A 14061-nucleotide genomic window follows, 5' to 3' on the forward strand; every position below is an offset into this window, starting at 1 on the left:
TCCACAGAACACGTTATCAAGAATCCCCCAAGTAGACCACTATATATGAACAGCCGGACGTAAGGCGAATGCGGGCCGGTCGGACGCCAAGCAGGGAGTAAGGAGAAAAGGACAAGGGACATCTTCTGACAGCGGACATGCTCTATAATTCGGCCATACTCCAAATCTTACGACCAGGAGTTCCGCTGTCCCATCGAAGACGTGCTCGGACTGTAGCAGTATGGGGTCATGTAAGCTCACTGACATGCCTTTACTGGGGTATGGGCTGAGGACACGTGTACACCTCGGTATGTGTGCACCCGCTTCTTCATAGCCCTATATAAAGGCTCTTAACCTTCGCCGGAGGTACGCATTCTACAATTCTTGTAGCCACTTCCTTGTTGAGCTTTGCCTGACTTGAGCGTCGGAGGGTCGCCGCCGGGAACCCCTTCCCGGCCCGACTTCTGTGCAGGTTCGCCGGAGGACCGTACGGCCGGTCGGAGATCCATGTCAGTGACTCGGAGAGCGTCACGTGCCCAGCGTCCGTTGATTCAACTTTCGGACAAGATCATATATCTAGTCAATATAGTAGTTATATTTTTAGTTTATTATCTTCCTGATTTTTAGATAGGATCACATATTAAAAATAATAAAGATACTTTTGTGGAGATTAAAATTTATGCAATATCAATATTTTTCATATGATTAGGTGTGATGAATGTATTCATGTGCAGGACCACATGCAAGATTTGTTTAGGTTGAGGTTTTACCTACCAATATTGATGACGTGCCCACTGAGACGCTAATTAATATGCATAAAAAATATACGTGTTTGTACCACTCAAATCGTGCTCTTCATGGCAGTCCGGTTACGGAGTTAAATGGTCCTATTTTCGTTCACGGGTTCATTGCGAGGTAATTTTAGGTTAAGGTTCGAAAATGACTAAACATCTTATCAGTCATCTACCCAGTAAGAAATTTATTTAGAGTTTTCTCATATATGCATATTTATCATTTTATAGAATCTAATAGTAATTTTCTCAGGGATAATCTGTCAAAGATAGGAAGGAATTACATCAAATTAAATTTTATTTATATATTGAGATAATTTTTTATTTAGATATTGAAATGATTTAAACTGATAATTTTATATTATTAATATTATTAATGGAGGATTGATTTTTAACAAGTGGATAGATTGGATAGAGTGGTCGAGCGAGCAAAGCGATCGAGCGGGTAGATCGGTTGAGTGGGTAGAATGACTGATCAGACAGAGCAATCGATTAGGTAGTACGATCGAGTGAGCATAGTAGGTCAATCAGGACGAGTGGCTGACCAGGTAGAGTAGCCCTAGTGGTTAATCGGGCAAAGCAAGCCGAGTGGCTGATCGGGCAAAGCAGGCCGAGTGGCTGACCGAGCAAAGCAGTCTCACAGTAGAAGACAGGGCGACCTAGTGGCAGAGCTAACAGATTAGCTGAGTGGGCCAAACTTCCGAGTGGCTGAGAGGTAGAACAGTGGAGACCGCCGAACATCGAGTCTTAGCAGACGAGTGGAGCAGAGTTGCCAACCGAGTGTAGCTTTCGAGCGGGCAGTACCGCAGAGTGACTAATCAAGCTGAATGGCGTAGAGCAATAGAATGAGCAGGGCGACCAAGCTGCAGATTAGGTTGAGTGACTGAGCGACCCGAGTGGGTAGAATGGCCGAGTGGACGAAGCGAACCGAGACCTGTGATGGATGCAATTTCCTTAAAATAGATTCGCCCCACTTTCAGATGTACTTCGAGGTTTTCTCGGGTCGTCTGTTTCTCATGATACAATGGTTAACCGTGATGCACATCAGGCACTGGTGGTCACAGTAAACTGAGAGGTATCTGACTGCTATCACGGGTACTCCGCTGAGCAAAAGATACACGACAGAGGAGGAGGAACATAGGTGAAGAGCCTCATCTTTTTTTTGTGTGTGTCTGCTCAAGATCATGATCTCTCTTTATACAGGAGCATCATTCCTCACTTGCATTGAACGTCGAGTAATGACCACCATTACTATCAACAGGTTATGAAATCGCCATTGCCATTAACAATGATTAATACTTCTATTACCTTCTTGAGCAGCAAATAAAAAGAATCAAGAATTCATGTGGTAAAATATTAGTTGTTCCACTTGAGCAAATTTTGCCCCAACTGATCCAACATTTCGGCATTCGACATGCGCAAGTCATACTCGCACACGAGTCAACTTGATTCAGTACAATCCGGCCCCTGGATTTGCACCCCTTGCATACCCATGCGTAAGAGAGAGTCTCTCCCCATGCATTTGTTCACCTCATCAATGCATGTGAATCAATATAAACCAAGTAATACGCCTTGAAACTCCCAATGTAGTACTAAAGTCCTATTCACAATGGAGCTTCTTATAGAATCGTTGCGCTAGAGAGAGAGGGGTGAATAACACTCATGACTTTTACGTTCGTTTTAAAACTCGAGAGTAAGGCAGCGGAATAAAGACAGGCAGAAAGAAATAATATTAACACAATAAAAATTTACTTGATTCGGAGCCTATGACGACTACTACCCCAAGACCCGCACGTGAAAGTGCTTTCGGTGGGCAAATATTAATCAATTCGAAGGTTACAAGAATGATTACAATTTTAGAACAAGTAATTTGAATAAAAACAATACCGACGACTTGGAGAATCAAATTTCAGTGTAGTCATCATTGGAGCAGCTTTTGGGCGTCGTAGAGACCTTTTCGGAGCAGCGCATAGATGCAGAAGATGTTTGGAAAGTTGTATTTGAGGTGCTAGTCAAAATTTTCTTTTATAGCCCACTCCGGGCGCTTGGAACCTCCCCCAGGCACCCCACGGGGTTGACGTGATGTGCTCTTGTTTAAACTTGATCCGGAAAAAGTTATCCATCTCTAGGAGCCTAGACCACCCCCGGGTGCCTGGATTATGGCGTAGATCCACCAGTCATCGCGCTCTAGCTCACTATGCCGATCAACTTTTGCCCGTTCGGGCGCTTGGAACAACTTCGATGCTTGGACCGCCAGGGCGTCTGGCTAGGCACTCGCCCGGGAGCGCCTCTTTGCCGAAACCTTCCCGAGCGCCTGGACCACCTCCGGGTGCCCGTACCAATTTTTGCTATTACATTTTTCTGCAAAACAAGGTTAGTCCAGATAATAATATATAAAGAACGATAAGTTTTGATAGCCTTCGGACTGTCCGGTCCTGACTTTGAGTTTCGCTGAAACTCTAGGTCAGACCGACGTCTATTGTTCTTTTTTCGATGAACGCACCCTCATCTACTCCTCTTAGAAGAAATTATATTTTGTCAGACCAGTTCTCCAGACCGTTTGGACTTTATGCTGGATGTCCAATCCCTGACCCGTTCAGTCTTCCACCTAGTGTCTGTGACCCATAAGATTTTCACTTAGCGTCCACAACTCTAGGATTTCGCCCAACGTTATCGACCTGCTAAGATTTTACCCAGTCCCCTAGACTAGGACTTTGTTGCATAATTGTAGGTAGGACTTTCTACCTGCCTAGCCTGAATTAGGACTTTTCCTTTACCTAAGATCACCTAAGACTTTCCTGTAAACTCAGTCACACGTGTTAGATCATAAGACAGTTTAATTTTGAACCACTACCATTATCAAAATACAGATTCAATCGTTTGATACTTCCTATATAAATACTTATTTCCCCTTACACCTCTTCTCTATTCACATATATCCAACACTTTTATCTTAATTTCTATATATTTTTACCTTTGTAAAAAAAACACAAACTTTATTTAGTAAATGAATAAGAAATAACATCGTCTATCTGTTATTAAATAAAAAGAGAATAAATAAAAATTATATTATTGTGAAAAAAATCGAAAGTAAAAAAAAACAAAGGAAAAAGAGTTGGAGACAACAATTTTTGTTCATTATTAATTTCCAAATAAAATGAAAAAGGTTATCCTTTCCCATCTTCATTCAGATAAAATTTATTAGTTTTATTTTCAGATAGTCATTACAATCGGCTTCATCGACTATTTCATTAAAATAAAAAGATAAATTAACATTTATTTGCATTATTCATTTTTTTTTAAAGCTACCAAATTTATGTCCTTCCATCTAATCATTCATTCTATCAATTTCTCTTCCATCAATTCTGTCTCTATTAAAAATATATTTTTAGCCGAGCTTATCTTTTCGATATTAAAAATATAAATTATTTTTAATTTAATTCTAAAAATATATTTAAATGACACCCTCTAATATATGCTTAAAATTACTAATTACTTATTAATATTAATAAAACTACCTAAATATTAGTTAAAAAATTTATAATTTAATTAAACTGTTATAACTTAACTAAAGTTGTTTAAATATATTAAAAAAGTTTTAATCAAAATTACTATACATAAATAGTTACTAAAATTGTTTTTATCGAGCTTGTCATTCTTTTAATATTTTTTTTAAAATAAAACATCTTTTTTATAATAATAAGATAAAAGGGTGCGCGCCAGCATGACGGTAATGTTACCGCCCCTCGACAGCTTCTTTAATACTTACAGCGGGCAGCGGGCAGCGGGCAGCGGGCAGAGCGGGGTCGGTACCGGCGCGCCACCTCAGCCTATTGCGGCGACGCTCGCTTGCGCGGCGGCCGGACGGACGGCGGAGAGTTAGGTGAGCACACGACGTTTCACTTTCCCCAAGCTCGTCCTGAGTTGGCGATGGTTCTCATAGTTTCCGCCGCCGTTGATGCAGGTTCGGCGGTGAATGGCGTCCGGGTGCTCTGACAGCCTCTGGCTGGCGTCGAATCCGAGCAAGAGATGGGGGGAAGCGTTCTTTTTACTCTACACACCTTTTTGGCTCACCCTATTCCTCGGGATCATCGTCCCCTATAAGCTTTACGAGGTCCGTTTCTTCTTCTTCGTGGTGGTACGACGTGTTGGTTATATTTTGCAAGTTGAATGATTTGGGATTATGTTGGGATTTTTGTTCTCCACTTTTCATGGGAATCATGGCTTTCAATTTTAACTCTTGTTTGGTTGTTGGATTTTTAATGGATTCGGTTGGTCTTTCGACTAGAAATTGTTTCCTTTCCCCTTCAGAGATGATTCAAGTTTCATCTATCATTGTTTTTCCCCTACTACTAGTAGATCGTTTAAATTTCGTGTGGTGAAGATGGGGTTAATGATAATAGACCGTCATCTTGTTTATATTTTCTTAAAATGTGACCAAATAAATGCCTTATCTCAGAACTTGTGCGATTTGGTATCTCTTTACTGGAAATATTTTCTTAAAATGTGACTAAATAAATGGCCCTATCCCAGAACTTGTACGATATGGTATTTCTTTACTTAAAAAGATTTCGTGGAATTTGATGCTATCTTATTGTGAAAATTCTTGAGAAATTGTAATAAGATGGACATTGATGACAGAGATTCACAGAATTGGAGTATCTGATTCTCGGGCTGGTCTCGGCTACCCCAGCATTTTTTATACCACTTCTGATCGTGGGGAAGGTCTATACTTGGAACTCAAACTAGATGATGTTACTATTTTCAGTACATTGCTTATCCTGTTTCTCTGAGCAGTTATTCTTACCTGTTCATAGACCTTACTAAATTTATTCTATTTTCACTGTTAGTTGACTGCAAGTTTATTTATATGATATTGTTGATGTTTCTGCACACTAACTGCTATGGAACAAGCATGCTCCTAACGATCTATTTGTCATACTTTGGTCCGTAATTTAAAGGAGGTAACAGGATGTTAACTTTGCAACTTCTTCTTCAAGTTTTAAAATTTGTTACATTCAAATTCTGCCTATATGTTGACTATCTCAGCTGTGTAACTCAACTGAAGACACAGCTAATGCTATGCAATGCTGAGTGACAAATATACACAAGGCATTTCAGGATTTGAACACTTTTTTTTACAGAACAATCAGGTGATTTGCTTATTTGTGTATCTGTCAAATTGATATACATAGACTGCCAGTGGTTGAGCTGGTGGTTCATGGATGATTGTTAGGCATCCTGCATAACAGCATAAGTTTTGATGGATAATTTATGGACTGCCTTTGCAGTGATGTTCATGTTCTTTCTATTAAGTGAATACTATCATTTCCCCATTGCTTAGTTTGGTGTTTAAATTTGAAGATCTTGTCTTTTTACCATGCCTTTTTAGTTTACACATAGCATCATCTGACCTTGGTTCTTTTTCCTTCAAATGTTTTGAATGTGTTATATGCCAATTACCTCTTTTTGTATCCTGTGCTTTCAACTGTAAAATGTAAAGAATGGCAAGACAAACTAACAGTGGAAGAAAGTTCCTTGAAATACAATACAATAAGTGTTTGTCGTTATTGATTTTAAGAGTGGAAGGAATGCAGGAAATACATACAACTGCACAGGGATAAGACTAAGGGGTCTGTTAATGGAAGATATGGGGCTAAGGAAAGTGACAAAAAAATGTACATATATGATGGAACTCCATATGTAATTTTGTGAGCCTTTCTCTTCTCTCAGTATTATATGTCTAAAAAAGATAAGAGATGTAGGTATTATAGTCCATGTTAATATTTGACTGTCCGAACACCATTCACTCTTTTCTAACCATATTAGATTGCAGCTTCTAGGTGCAAGTCCATATTAGACTGTTGCTTAATCTAGTGTTTGATGCTGAAAAGTGAAATCAGTAAAGGCAGTATATGATTCAAGTTGAAAATCTTTCTTGCAGGCAGACAGTGGAAAATGCTGGAAAGACCGGTACTGGGTGAAGGTATTCTTACTTCTATTGATCCCTAGCAAATATTGATTAAGAGATATGTTAAATCCATTACTCATCCAAGTGCAACTACAGGATATGATAATTTTGCTAGATGTCAGTCACTATAAACATCACTTGATAGATTCTGCTTTAGTTTTTTTCCTACTTTTTTAGGACTTTTTATTTTAACTATATGGGAAACTGAGAGAAATCAAAACTAAATTCCTTGGCAGAAGAAGTTACATTATCAATTCCGTCTCATTGTCCTTCAATTGATGATTATTGTGGCTAATTGATGATTTCTGTCTATATAAGTATCTTTTTACATGACGTCTTATGCAGTTTTATGTTATTCTACAAAGAGATAAACATACAAACTTGAAGCTTGCAGTCTTCAGGTGGGATTCGAGACATCGAGTTAATATTGGAAAACAAAATCCCCCTTATCCATAAAGACTTGATAGTACTCATGAGGCATTTAAGAAATGTGTGACATCTATATGCATTACTTAATGTCAAAGATACACTGGGATTCAATTTGTAGCATCATTCTTAAAATGTTCAGCTTTATTTAACACTGCCATAATTTTTTTTAGAATGACTTCATGTGAAATTTGATGACTTCTTTGCTTCAGGCAAATCTGTGGATTGTGATTTTTAGTTATGTTGGAAACTACTTCTGGACTCATTATTTCTTCACAGTACTTGGAGCATCATACACTTTTCCTTCATGGAGAATGAACAATGTAATCAAGCAGACTAACTGATGCTAATTTTTACTTGTTTTCTTTTTATTTGGGCTTTAGATCAGATTTAAATACACAATCTCTAAACCTTTTGCGACTCTATTTCCTGATCTTATTTTGGTAAGGTTAAGACATAGCTGATATTTGAGATACATAACGTGAGCAACAACTATCTTATATATTTTGTTTGTTCATATGACTAAAGACGATATGCTGATTGTCTCCTTAGATATGCACAAATCTTGTTAGCACTGTTCCTATTTGGTAATACAGTCTTCTCAAAAACTGTGCTTTAGAACTGGATTGAACTGGCTGGTTCAAGTGCTTAGACCGGTAACCAGATGCTCCAGCATAGGAGTGGTAGAAGTATTAGGTTAAAAGGATTATTGGTGTTGTAAATTTAAACTTGTAGCGGTGTTTTAGCTTAGAAGGTTATCTTGATATTGTGTATTTAGTGTGAAAATTGCAATTATGTACAAATGTGCCTATCAAACTTAAAATGTATCTTTACATTCGTTATCTACATTTCATTTTTTTTTTTACTATTTTAGATTTCTGATAGTGTTGAGGTAATTTTTATATTTTGTCATTACAACGATGTATCATTCATGTGATTTCTGGCGCGTGGGTTGCCAACTTGCTTTATAGGAAGATTATGGTCTTAAATTGGTTATTCTTTCTGGTATAACAATTTATTTCTGATGTTGCAGGTCCCACATGTTACTTTCCTTCTCACTCATTCTTGTTTCCTGTTTTACCACATGGCATCAAATATAACACTTCGCAGACTGCGCCATTTCCTCGCAGATTTACCACAATCAATTCGCCTAGCCAGTGAAGCTGCATGGATTTTAGCTCTTTCTTATTTTATTGCTTATCTGGAGACTTTAGCTATTGCAAATGTATGTGGTAGCTTGTGCCATCTCTCTTGGATGATTTATCGCTATCATCTATTTTATCTCTTTCATTTACTTTTAATAATTATTTAATAATCTATAAAAACAACTGAGGAAACATATTCATATAAATACGATAATCTTATGGTTAATTACAATCTCTACATATCTTGCAGTGTTAGGAAAGGTAAACATAGTAAGATTAGTTCAATAAAATTTATAGCAAGAGTACTATAAGTTCCATTAAAGTAAAGAGCTTAGAAGCGTTCATAATATAAAACCAAGTGTTACAAACCTCGAAAGGTTCAGTACATCTGCTGCTCAAGAAATTTAATTGCACTAACCTTCTACTAGCATTGTAAAGATTATAAATTTTGTCCACTTGATCATGGTGTTTATCGAACATTCAATTAATTCCTTTGCAGTACATTTGTATCCTTATATGACTTTTATATAAACTCTACATGTTTTGCAGTTCCCCTACTATGAGTTTGTTGATCGGGAGTCGATGTACAAAGTAGGATCATTGTTCTATGCAATTTATTTCCTAGTGAGCTTCCCCATGTTTGTGAGGTAAGAAGCTTATGTAGAAGAAATACTCAATATGAATTTCATTTGGATCTAGGTTCAATAAACGCGAGTGCTTTCATCCATCAAATAGCAATGCTGCATAGAACTTGGTGGCTTATTTTTAAATTTACCTGCCGACCTTTTCTTGTTCATTACTATGAATATGGTAGCTTGCTTAGTTGCTTCATCTGTTATTCATTGTCACTGGAGTAAAATACTCGTGCAGTCTTTTTCTTTTTCCAATGAAAGATTTTATGATCTGGTATTGCAATAAGAATTTAGTATTTATCATACCTTCAATTTTTCTGCACCTACCTCAGAACATTTCTAGTGAATTTACTAAAACTGATTTCAAATCAGGCATCTGTCGGATAGGTCACGAGTGGATTTTAATTGTTTTTTTTTTAAAAGATTATGTCGGTTTCTATGCTTTGATACTATTCGAAGATAATAAATGGTTTCTGACACTATCCTTAATTGCATGTTTCTGCTTTCTAGGTCCTATATTTCCTTAAGTTAATAAAATATTTCCATTTAGATATAAATGATTCAAACAATCATGGAACTCTCAGATAATTGCCAGGATCAGGTTGACTGGATTCCTGACTGCTCATTCAACATTTAATTGGAACGTTTTGTCAAAAGAATGGATGCTGTAGTTTCTGAAGCCCATAATTTTGTCACCGACAAAGATTTGGCGATAATTACAACAAACTAAATCGATATTGCTGAAGAGTGTTTCCTTATATGACAACTGCCATCTCTAAAATACTAGCGCAGAGTGCTATGCATAATGTTCCCAAATCATTGTTGCTCTATTGATTAAATCATCTCAAACTTCTTAATCTTTCTCAGGGTAGATGAGAAGGATGATCAACCATGGGACCTTCCAAGGGTGGCTGTAGATGCACTTGGTGCGGCGATGCTTGTGACTATAATACTCGATCTATGGCGCATATTTCTTGGACCCATAGTTCCGACTCCAGAATGGCGGCAATGCAGTCAACCAGGGCTTGCATGGTTCCACAAATCCTAGTATATGATTTGGACCAGTAGGCCAACACTGCAACTTTAGTTATCTGCAGTCTGTGCTTAGTAATTAGACATTTAGATCATCCTGTTTGTATCTTCCAGATGTGTTCCTTTCCTAATTTGCTCTGTTTGAAGAACCAGGCGTTTCAAAATGCTGAACTTGGTATGCTAAAATGCAATCTGGGATCTGAGAACGTCAAGTTGTTTCTTAGGACAAGTAATTAATTTGACTGTACTTCCAACATTTCTACTGAATTTTTTTAAGTTCATTTTTAATTTAAAAAACCTGTTATTATAGGCATACAAATATTAAATTTATATGAATTAAAAATTATTTGAGACATGGGTGTTGAGGACTACGAACTCCTGAGGGAAGATGGAGATGGAGATCGAGCCTGGCAATGGCGGCGTTTCGCGGAGCCTGCTGCAGAAGGTGCCGATTCCAGGAGATCCCGCGTAATCGGGTGTGATCGACGACCCTAACGAGATCTTAGAGATTATTGCAAGCCTAACATCCCAATTGATAATGACAATTCCGTTTTACAGGGGGGAAATGAAGACATTCTTTGTTACATTCTGGTCTGAGCAAAATGTTTGAGGATGGAAAGCTCTAAAGAGAAAAACTTGCGATCATGATTAAGAACGCCTCAAAGGTATTGACAGGTGAAATTTTATACTGAGGCTGCTGGCAAGGGTGAATTGTTTAGCCTTAATATTATATCTATATATATTGTGTCATATCAAAAAGTGAAAGAAAATAGATTGGCACATGAGCATTTTGAATCAGTATTAGGGTCGTTAAGGAGCATATTGATTTGTTGACCTTGTTTAAGGTCAATTTGATTCAGATGTGCATGATACTATTATGGTGGTCTCTATAATCAAATCAGTTTTGGCCCATCATTCTGTAATAATAATAAAAATTTAGTAAAACAAGGAACACGGGATCGCGGATTGATCATTGCTTGAGAGAGAAGTCATTTGATTGAGTGTCAGTGGAACTTTTGTTTGTCATTGCATCACTACGGTTGATTTGCATTGAGTTTCAACCTTGTTCGGTACAAGTTCCGTGACTAGAAACAAGAGCATGGACTCCTATGAGAGGGTAGAAAAAAATATGATACCGTCATGTTAGCGGTCATTTCACGACTGTCCCATATCATTGAGAAAAAATTTAACAAGAATTCAAATTAGCAAGGGCATGGGGGTGTAGAATTAAGTCCACATTGGTAAACTAAATCTAATGAGTCTACATGGATGAGCTTAATCTCCATAAAAATGGACTTACACTTAATTAACACATAATTAATTATTATTAAAGAAATTAAAACTCAATTAAGTAATATAATGTTTTATTGTATATAAGGGGGTTTGGATTAAATTAATGTGGATATAATGCGTAGATCCATTAACCCAATTCATTAACATTAATGGACTGTTAATGAGGGATGAGTTTTATAGTTGATAGTCCCCATAAGTTGGGCTGGATATATAAAGGAAGAGATGTGGTTCATCTTAGGGTATGTTGAATCGTGCTCTCTTCCTCTTGATTCTTCTCTCCTATTAAGAAGGATCTTTGGTTGCCGGCACAATCCTGTGGAAGACTTCTGCTGCATTTGCAGAATCTTCGATAACAAGTAAGAAACAATAGTCCTTTGCGATGGATTCAGGTCGGCTTTTCGCTAGCTATTGTTTCGATTTATAATATTGCTTTAAAGACTTGATAATAGCTAGATCCTGTTGTAGATATATCCTTCAGTTTATTATTAATGTATCATAATCCTAGCAATTGGTATCAGAGCTAAGAAGTAATTGATTGTCAATTTTTAAGGCATGAGGATTATTTTTCAATGATTTGACACATACATCAATTTTTTTCATTTGATTCCATATGGATGAGCAAAATTGATGTGTATTTGTTGAATGTAGCATGGATAGGTTATGATTCAACCTATGAATCAAGTTTTTCACATTATCTGTGAAGAACATGATTAACGACGCGATTTTAGAGTTTTTAAGCTGAAAAATCATGTTAAAAAAATTAGGTTTTTTTATATCAATTGATTGGAGAAGGTCCCCAATCGATTGGTAATTGTGAATTATTTTCTCGGATCGATTGGGATGATCGATTGATGTTTACCAATCAATTAGTATAAGGGTCAATCAATTGGGATGCCCAGGATTACGAATAGAGGGTTCGTAGATCAATTGGGATGATCGATTGGTGTTTACCAATCGATTATCATAAGGGTCAATCGATTGGAATAATTGGAATCACACATAGAGGGTTTCTGAATTGATCAGTGAACCGATTGGTTTTCACCAATCGATTGCCATGGGAAGTCAATTGATTGCGGTTCATTGGGTTGCCCACAGAGTGTTTCTGAATTGATCGACAAATCGATTAGCGTTCGTCAATAGATTACACCAATCGATTAGAGTGGATGAACTCAAGAATAGTGGCCTTTGGAATCGATCAAGGAATCAATTGTTGTGTACTAATCGATTGCCAATGGTGGGCAATCGGTTAGCATGCTTGTCAATCGATTCCCCCCTATCATTAATCGATTAAGAAGAGTGGCAATTGATTGATAACTGAATTTAGCTCAGTTTTCAATAGTTTTTCCTATATTCTTTTTTTTTTTACTTTTGCTGCTTAGTCGAACCTATATTATCGTCAAGCGAGAACTATTAGGGAGGCTAAGAGTATTAGCATAGAGAGTGTTAGTTAGAACCCTAGAGTCAATCATATGATGATTGTTGTATGGACTCATTGTATCATATTCTTATATATATAAAGACATTTGTTTTGGTTATTATACTTACTTATATTGGTGCCAAATAACTAAGTATAATAGCGTCCTTGAGTAGAAGGTTCTTACTATATCAATCTATTGGTTGAATCGATAGTGAGATGGTATAGAGAACACTACTCTTAATCATTCCTAGTCAAGTATTAACATTCAGGGACAATGTTAATGCGATGAGACTAGCATGTAGGTCAACTCGATGATTTGATCTCACAAGTCATGGATATAGGGATATCAAGTTGACACATGGGTATGTATTGGAGAATGTATACTGAATGATCCACCATGAGAAAGTATCATGGATCATTATATGAGTGTCATATACTTTCTCATGTGGCTATTAGTATGACTATTAGTCTTTAGACCTGAAGTCACCATGGTTCCCTACATAAGGAGTTATATACTTTGGCTTCGTCAAACGTCACCCGTAACTGGGTGGACTATAAAGGCGATTACTGGGTATGTAACAAATTATGCGGAGGGATGTGAGTGATATAGATGGGATCTATCCCTCTTATATAACGGGAGTGACATCGTTATTCTTGATAGAGTAAGACCACTAAGTGCATGATCATGCCCAAATGAGTCAATATGAGATATTGAGCTCATTTGATTAGAGTGAGTCTACTTAGAGTTCAAGATTTAGATTAATTAGAGGATGACATGGTCTATGCCTCGCATTGATCAATTTAGGTGTCAAGGATAGAAGGGCATTATCATATATTGTGAAGGGTCACAATTAGTAGTCACAAGGTGATGTTGGATCTCAACATTCTTGTAACTTGGGTAGTAATGATATGTTGCTAGATACCGCTCATTACTTATGCTTCTAAATGGGTTTAGGAGCATTGCCAACGTTACAAGAACCTATAGGGTCACACACAAAGGGCAATTAGATGGAGATTCGGTTCATATGATGAACCAAGAAGATTAGGTACGATCATGGTTTTGATGTGTGTGTCAAAAAGTTTAAGTTAGGCTTTTATATGTGTTTGATATGTGTGTTTGAGTCTTGTAGGACTTGGTGAAACACACATGAGGAGCTTGGTGCAACTAAGCTTGGGAAGCTCATCCTAGGGCTCGGATCCTTGAGTCGGTGAAGATGGTGTGGAAGGCATCCGAAGAACCGTCGGAAAAGGAGCAATGGAGTGGAGCCGAGGGAAGTAGACTTCAAGGCAACGTGAAGGATGACACGGAGAGGAGCCGTGGGCTCGGGTGCATCTGAGGGACAAAGGCCGAGGAAGAGCACTTCAAGGGCGACTC

At 37.6% G+C, this 14061-nt stretch overlaps 1 protein-coding gene across 4 annotated transcripts; it reads left to right on the forward strand.

The window, feature by feature from the left end:
* The first annotated feature begins 4497 nt into the window (after positions 1-4497).
* LOC122053448 (cycloeucalenol cycloisomerase-like) lies at positions 4498-10232 on the forward strand. 4 transcript variants are annotated; one of them, XM_042615503.1, is made up of 8 exons: positions 4498-4653; positions 4735-4884; positions 5412-5495; positions 6715-6756; positions 7380-7490; positions 8201-8392; positions 8862-8959; positions 9812-10232. In XM_042615503.1, exons 2-8 carry the CDS (start codon positions 4747-4749, stop codon positions 9990-9992), a joined length of 846 nt encoding a protein of 281 aa, XP_042471437.1. In that variant the 5' UTR covers positions 4498-4653; positions 4735-4746; the 3' UTR covers positions 9993-10232. The 4 variants fall into 4 exon arrangements, with proteins under 4 accessions (XP_042471437.1, XP_042471445.1, XP_042471459.1 ...); XM_042615511.1 differs by lacking the exon at positions 7380-7490; XM_042615525.1 differs by lacking the exons at positions 4498-4653; positions 4735-4884; positions 5412-5495 and adding exons at positions 5507-5734; positions 5820-5923.
* The last annotated feature ends 3829 nt before the right edge of the window (positions 10233-14061 follow it).

The sequence above is a fragment of the Zingiber officinale genome, chromosome 1B, assembly GCF_018446385.1.
Source record: "Zingiber officinale cultivar Zhangliang chromosome 1B, Zo_v1.1, whole genome shotgun sequence".
NCBI classification, from domain to species: domain Eukaryota; kingdom Viridiplantae; phylum Streptophyta; class Magnoliopsida; order Zingiberales; family Zingiberaceae; genus Zingiber; species Zingiber officinale.

Coding starts and splice junctions, on each gene's coding strand:
- LOC122053448 (XM_042615503.1), top strand. CDS start 4,747: ATGGCGTCCGGGTGCTCTGACAGCCTCTGGCTGGCGTCGAATCCGAGC. Junction 6,757..7,379: donor AAGACCGGTACTGGGTGAAG/GTATTCTTACTT, acceptor TCTTTGCTTCAG/GCAAATCTGTGGATTGTGAT. Junction 7,491..8,200: donor CTTCATGGAGAATGAACAAT/GTAATCAAGCAG, acceptor CTGATGTTGCAG/GTCCCACATGTTACTTTCCT.